The sequence below is a fragment of the Colobus angolensis genome, unplaced genomic scaffold, assembly GCF_000951035.1.
Source record: "Colobus angolensis palliatus isolate OR3802 unplaced genomic scaffold, Cang.pa_1.0 Scaffold492, whole genome shotgun sequence".
Classification (NCBI taxonomy): domain Eukaryota; kingdom Metazoa; phylum Chordata; class Mammalia; order Primates; family Cercopithecidae; genus Colobus; species Colobus angolensis.
Window position 1 is genome coordinate 509,710 of NW_012118399.1, and position 8,010 is coordinate 517,719.

The 8,010-nt window shown below is 38.5% G+C and overlaps 1 protein-coding gene across 1 annotated transcript in view; it reads left to right on the forward strand.

The window, feature by feature from the left end:
• Positions 1-8,010, forward strand: part of LOC105524243 (thrombospondin type-1 domain-containing protein 7B) — a 543,827-nt gene that overhangs the window by 482,729 nt on the left and 53,088 nt on the right. The window contains exons 16-18 of the mRNA XM_011959437.1: positions 163-304; positions 2,699-2,814; positions 4,925-5,042. Of these exons, the coding sequence (XP_011814827.1) occupies positions 163-304; positions 2,699-2,814; positions 4,925-5,042 (376 nt within the window). The remainder of the gene's footprint in view (positions 1-162; positions 305-2,698; positions 2,815-4,924; positions 5,043-8,010) is intronic.

An 8,010-nucleotide genomic window follows, 5' to 3' on the forward strand; every position in this document is an offset into this window, starting at 1 on the left:
TTGCCCACAGTTAACTTTTCCTACTCTGATTTTAATAGTTTTAACCCTCCAGATAATATGTTGCCTATATTGTTATATATATGCCTACTTATATGTGTATATCTTATATAATTTATCAAATAAATTGCCCACAGTTAACTTTGCCTACTCTGATTTTAATAGTCATGCGATCCCCACACAATGCAGAGAAGAACTCGCCACCTGCTAAGACCATCACTGAGCTCAAGGACTTGTGCCGAAGACTCACAGGTGCAGCCTTGCCTCCTTAATGAAAATTGCTTCCAGTTCCAGTACAATCTAACAGGTACAGTTGAAATCTATGACCTTGTCGTTTTCCCTGAACATTGACTAATGAGAGAATTTTTGTGTGTGTTTTCATTCTCAAGATTAAGAATGGAGAGTAGAATGTGTGAGTGTCTTGCATAAAAGGCTGAGGACTTGATGTTTCTAGTATCCCCTCACAGAAAGAAATGCCCACTCTTGGCATGTCGAATCAGCAAGGCCACATAAAATCTCTGTAGTAAGAGAAGCTTAGAAAGATTTGGCAACATTTCAGAAAAATGTTGATTTAAGCCACGATAAACTGAAACAACAAAAATAAGTAGCAGAGAATAATTTACCATTGAGAGAAAATGTAATCATACTGTCATAGAATTTGGCTCTTTCGTGCTTTTTATTATTTCAGAAAACTGAGCTTGTGATGTACTTTCTGTATGGGTCTGAATAAGAATGAATGCTAGGACTGGCTGGTCAGAGGTGTTTTCGAGGCACTGGGAATTACATCAAGTCTAGCTGTTCAGCCACTGCTCAGCATTTTTCCAGGCCCCACAGTGCTCAGTGTCTAAAACCAGAGGATTGTTATGGTTACATTGATCTGCTCCTTGCCATTCCCTGCAGCAGCAGATATTCCAAAATGCTGCAAAATGTGGAACCATGTTAAGTCACAGCATTGAATTCAATACTGAGAACCAAACCACCACTTGCCTGCAGAGGCAAAGTAATTGCCTTTTCTGAAAGAAAAAAAAATAAAAAATCCTCACCACAGCCACGTTGACTGCTGGGATTCCTCTTGTGGAAAACCTCACAGTGACTTCTGTGGGGCTGTCTGATTGCCTTCATGGGTGAAGATGAGCTGGTGTATTTGTCCTTTTTCTTTAGAGAAAAGATCTCTGTTTTTTATAGTACTGTTTCAGAAATACAATAAAACTTGCTTTATTGGAAGAGCATATCTTTGAAAGACTGATTTTACTATACATGGGTTTGCTATTCTATTGTTATTAAACTATTAGATCATCTACCAAATATGGAAAATTTCCTTAATGAGTTTTTGTATGATCAAGGGTCTTCCTTTCTACTGACACCAAAAATAACAGTTGTTTAAAAATCAAATTAACGGCTGGGTACAGTGGCTCACGCCTGTAATCCCAGCACTTTGGGAGGCCGAGGCGGCTGAATCACGAGGTCAGGAGATCGAGACCATCCTGACTAACACGGTGAAACCCTGTGTCTACTAAAAATAGAAAAAATTAGCCAGGTGTGGTGGTGGGCACCTGTAGTCCCAGCGACTCGGGAGGCTGAGGCAGGAGAATGGCATGAACCAGGGAGGCAGAGCTTGCAGTGAGCCGAGATTGCTACACTGCACTCCAGCCTGGGCGACAGAGTGAGACTCAGTCTCAAAAAAAAAAAAAAAAAAAAAAAAATCAAATTAACTGAGATAATTTATTCTAATTCTTCACCATCTAGTTTGTAATATGACTAGCTAAATCTATAAAACTTTTTCTCATGATAGAATAATTTGAAAAAAATATAGTTTCTGTAACAGTCCATGCAGTTTTATGTGCCTTTCCCTCTTTCTTTCCTGGAGCATCTCTTTTGACTATTCTGTATCAAATGCACTAAATGGTTTAAATGATTGGATTTAGTATTGAAAACATTTTCAAGTTTACATAAAAGATTGGTGTCTTAGTCTGTCCTGCATACTATAACAAATTGCTATAGACTATGTAGCTTATAAAACACATAAATGTATTTCTTGTAGTTCTGGAGGCTGGAAGTCCAAAATCAAGGTGCTACTAGATTCAGCATCTGGTGAGGAGGGTCTTTATCTCTAGACAGTGCCTTCTAGCTACATCCTCCCAGGATGGAAGGGGCAAACAAGCTCCCGTAGGCCTCCTTTATAAAGGCACTAATTTCATTCATGAGAGCTCAGCTCCCATGTTCTAATTATCTCCCAAAGGTTCTCCCTCAAAATACCATCACCTAGAGGGTTGCGATTTAAATATATGAATTTTGCAGGGGGACACAAGCATCTGGACCATAGCAACGGGCATCATTTCTGGGTTGTTTTTTCTCTCAATTATCCTAAACAAATAGTTGATTCTAAAGTGGTTTTTCTTCACCATCCTGGTTAGTATATTTCCTCTTCTACTTTGGCCAACCATGAGATGGTTTCTAACAAACCATTTGGCTCTTTATCTCTGGAAAGCAACTTTAAGCAGGTAACTCACTTTTCTTTGTGTATTTGGTTTTTGTTTGTTTTGCAATAAAGGCGTTGCATGATGCTTCCCAAAGCTACCTGGAAAGATTTTAGGATTATGTGTGGACTATCCTCCACCAATGCAGATAATCAAAAATCTGTTGTATTTTGCTCACATGGCCATAATTTTGAAACTCAGTGTGGGTGATCCTATGCCTGTAGAGTGGAGCACATGCCAGCTGAGTGAAAATGCACCCTGTGGTCAAGGCGTCAGGACCCGCCTACTAAGCTGTGTGCGCAGTGATGGCAAGCCAGTCAGCATGGACCAATGTGAGCAGGTAATGTGTTTATATTCGTATCTCACATCCAAGGTTTGTTTTTCTTAATGTTGGTCTGCAGTTCCATGAGGTCCAATATAGATAACGGACTAATTTCTTCTTGTCTCAGCTTAGGTTCACTTAGAGTAAAGGGTGCCAGTATAGTATGGTTATAGCTCACTAGTTTTGAATTTAGTCAAAATGACTGGGAAAGGTCATTTTTGTAGTGGAGAAATGGGTTCATTAAAAATATATGTTTTTATTACTTGTAAAATGTTATTTAACTGTACTTGTTTGCCAAACTGTTGACCTTGGGGTGACTTTAATATTTAAATATGATTCTTTTGTATTGGACAGGTGATTCATTTGCATATGTGATAATACTGTCCCTCGCATAGAAGATGAACATGGACACTTGCCATTACAGAATCATGTCAGTTTGCTTAAGCAGATAATATTTGGATAAATAGCAGAGATTTTTCTTTGCAACCTGCATTAAAAAGCATCCCTACCAAGTTTCAAATTAATGGGTTCTGAATGTTTGTAATTTTATTGCCCTCCTTTTTTCCCTCTGTTCCAAACTATATGGAGTTCAGACAAAAGTTATAGTCAGAACTTTTCCAAAGAACTTGGCATTTTCTTGCCAACATGTAAATGAAAATCACTGCGGGGGCAGTTTAATAGAAGTAAAGATACTATCACACTACAAGAATCACTTGAAAGAATCTTTCAATAAATTGGAAAAAGGGGGCCAGTTAACTCACATTTCCCCGGAAACTTCTTTAACAAACTGGCAAAATGAAAATTGGTGGCATTTCTCTTAAGGGAGGTGGAATACATCAGTGGGAATTAAAACAAAACAAACCTCTGTCACCTATCCTGACTTCACTCTGTTAAGTATTGTCACAACACGCTCATGCTCTTTAAACCAACGGAGCAGTTGCAGACTACATCACCAATCCTAAGAACAGAACATCTGAAATGGATTTCCATTTGGTCAAATTCTGAAACTGACTGATACAGGGCAGTGTGCTGTATACCATGATTTATTTTAACACTTATTTTATTTAATCAGCCTCTAAAGAAGTTGTCTGTTTCAGGGGAAAAAAAAAATCATTAATCTACAACTCCCGATAGGTGAGCATTGTTTATTTAGTGTATGTAATGAGTATTTCCTTTTCATACAAAAATATATAAACTATTCATTAACAGAAAGTCAGTTTCTGTGATTTCCAGATACCATATGCCCGATAAATATGTAAAAAATATCAGTTTTTAAAAATCTCAAATTATTAACATGACTAGAACATCCATATATCTCAGACAGATTATAGGTCTCATTACGATAATATCCATTTCACCCACTTGGCAAGTTATTGTACTGTAATCATTAATTTTAGCTCGGTGAGGGTATTGCTAACATATAACACATATTGAATGTCCAAGTTTTCCTAAGTAAGCACGCAAATAGTGTGTTATTCCTAGAGCAGAATTTTTTATTATTCTTTTTGTGTTTCTCAGGTGTTTTATTCTTTCACTAAGACCTCTGCTACCTTGGCCATCAGAAAATTTGTACCGTTTCCCAAGATGCTGGTTTCAAAGAGGACAAGAAAAAAAATAAACTGTATCATCAATTTGATCCATCGTTACGACCATGATTGTATTTTTAGCCCAGGCTTTTTTATGCACTTCAGATGGGTTTCTGATTGTATTTTTATCCCCATATTATTATTTTCTAGCCTAGCTGGCTTTCTGTGTTGGCCCTCTATGTACTTTGGCCTATTCAGAAGCACAAAGTGCATGAATTTGGTGTTGAAGTGTCTTTCTGGTTCCTTGCTGAGTGAACAATAGGACAGATCTCTGTGTAACGAGACACCTCTGCTTTCCTGGCAGCCTAATGGAGTTTAGGATTTTATAAAAAGAAATTTGGGCTAACAAGTTTTTATTTGGTAATTGAAGGGCAATCATTTTCTATGATTGTCACCAGTTTATATAAGAAAGGATATATTTCCCCACTGAAATATGGAAAGGTTAGTATCACAGAGTAAAGGAGAGCCTTTCCCACCAAAGGACAGTGATTTGACTAAAGAGTGTTTCCTCCAATAAAATTGTGTTTCATTTCCATTTGCAGCATAATTTGGAGAAGCCCCAGAGAATGAGCATTCCCTGCTTGGTGGAATGTGTCGTCAACTGTCAGCTCTCAGGGTGGACGGCTTGGACAGAGTGTTCACAGACCTGTGGCCATGGAGGTATTGGTTTCCCCATGTTTCCGGCTAACTAGTATAGGGTTTCTAAATATCTTTCAGTATGCTATAGCTTGATAAATGGCATAGGGTATGGGACCCAGCTGAAATCAACATGAAACTGACCCACAGGGGAAGAAAACCAGAGTCTGGCCTCATATCAGTCTAGGAGAGTGAGGCAGAGGTTGCAGAATGGACCAGATAACAGTGGCAGACTCCAGAGAGGCTGAGGAACCTGTGGGACTGTGTTTATTCAAAGGTCATAAGCTCAACAAATTGAAAAAAACATGTTGGCCTCAGTGGTTTTTGGAAAAAGTAGTATGTATTATTTAACTAAAGTTGTATTATTAAGTAAAGCTGTGAACCCCCAAAGCACATCCTAGGCTGAACATAATAGACTAGAGATTTTCTTTTCACCCACATAAATAGAGGGCTTTATGCTTCAAAATGTAAATCAGGGACACAAGTTCACAGAGGTTCTGCCACTTTAACAGGACCAAGTTACTCTGGATGGTGATATCACTTGGCACTGTGGAGATTTTATGAACTGGGTTGGAAGCAGCATACATTTCTTACGTATATATTAGACAAAATTGCTCTACATTTCCAACTCATTGGAAGCTGGCAGGGAAGGAAATGTACTTTCTGAGTTGTCAGTCACATCTCAGCAATAATGTTATAAACGAAAGGGAGTATAAATCTTTGGGGAAGAAACAGAAATCATTACTACACGATCCCAGAATCCCAGTGGATAAGTAATGCACCATGGCAAGGAATGCAGAAGGCAATTGATACTCAGTAGTGAGGCAGGTAAGTGGAAACGGAGATGGCATTCCAGTTATTAGGGTGAAGTACGGATCAAGACATGGGTCCACGGGAGAAACAGAGCTGGCTTAGGACAGAACTCTGGTCCTAAAGTAGAGTTGCAATATATGATAAGGTACATGTCAAAAATTTGGAGTAAGGACCTAGGGAGAAATCCTGGTACACTGTTAGTACATCTTAGTGCATTTTGTGCTGCTATAATAGAATACCTGAGGCTTGTTAATTTATGAAGAAAATAGGTTTACTTGGCTTGTGATTCCTGTGGCTAGAAGGTTCAAGATCGGGCAGCTGCATCTGGCAAAAGCCTCAGGCTGTGTCAACTAATGGCAGAAAGCAGAGGAGAGAAGGTGTTTGTAAAGAGATCACATCATGAAAGAGGAAGCAAGAGATAGAAACTGAGGAAGCAAGAGAGAAATAACCCTGTGTTGCAGGAATGAATCTATTCAATGAATGAGAACTCACTCACACCCAGGGAGGACATTAATCCATTCATGGGGAATCTGCACTTATGACACACACACCACCCCATAGACCTCATTGTCTAAGACCACCACAAAGGGGATCAAATTTTGATCTGAGTTTTGATGGGAACAAACCAAATTCAAACCATAGCAATCCACTGGTGAATCTAAAAACTCATGTTCCTCTCACATGCAAAATACTGCCATTCCATTCAATAATCCTAAAAGTCTTAACTTGTTTCAGTACCAACTTAGAAGCCCAAAATCCAGAGTCTCATCTGAGACTGAAGGTAAGTTCTTCCAGCTTTGAGTCTACAAAAAAAAAAAAAAGTTATTTACTTCCAAAGTACAATGGTGGTATAGACATTTGTGAACATTCCTATTCCAAAATAGAAAAGCTAGCAGAAAGCAAGAAATATCTAAGATCAGAGCAGAACTGAAGGAGACAGGGACACAAAAAGCCCTTCAAAAAACCAATGAATCCAGAAGCTGCTTTTTTGAAAACATCGACAAAATTGATAGACCGCTACCATGACTAATTAAGAAGAAAAGACAGAAGAATCAAATAGACGCAATAAAAAATGATAAAGGGGATATCACCACCAGTCTCACAGAAATACAAACTACCATCAGAGAATACTATAAGCACCTCTACACAAATAAACTAGAAAATCTAGAAGAAATGGATAAATTCCTGGACACATACACCCTCCCGAGACTAAACCAGGAAGAAGTTGAATCCCTGAATAGACCAATAACAGGCTTTGAAATTGAGGCAATAATTAATAGCCTACCAACCAAAAAAAGTCCAGGACCAGATGAATTCACAGTCAATTCTACCAGAGGTACAAAGAGGTGTGGGTACCATTCCTTATGAAACTATTCCAATCGATAGAAAAAGAGGGAATCCTCCTTAACTCATTTTATGAGGCCAGCATCATCCTGATACCAAAGTCTGACAGAGACACAACAAAAAAAGAGAATTTTAGACCAATATCCCTGATGAATATCGATGCAAAAATCCTCAATAAAATACTGGCAAACCGAATCCAGCAGCACATCAAAAAGTTTACCCACCACAATCAAGTTGGCTTCATCCCTGGGATGCAAGATTGGTTCAACGTATGCAAATCAATAAACATAATCCAGCATATAAACAGAACCGAAGGCAGAAACCACATGATTATCTCAATAGATGCAGAAAATGCCTTAGACAAAATTCAACAGCCCTTCATGCTAAAACCTCTCAATAAACTAGGTATAGATGGGACATATCTCAAAATAATAAGAGCTATTTATGACAAACAGCCAATATCATACTGAATGGGCAAAAACTGGAAGCACTCCCTTTGAAAATGGTCATAAGACAGGGATGCCCTCTCTCACCTCTCTTATTCAACATAGTGTTGGAAGTTCTGGCCAGGGCAATCAGGCAGGAGAAAGAAATAAAGGATATTCAATTAGGAAAAGTGGAAATCAAATTGTCCCTGTTTGCAGATGACATGATTGTGTATTCAGAAAACCCCATCGCCTAAGCCCCAAATCTCCTTAAGCTGATAAGCAACTTCAGCAGTCTCAGGATACAAAATCAATGTGCAAAAATCATAAGCATTCCTATACAGCAATAACAGGCAAACAGAGAGCCAAATCATGAATGAACTCCCATTCACAATTGCTTCAAAGAGAAT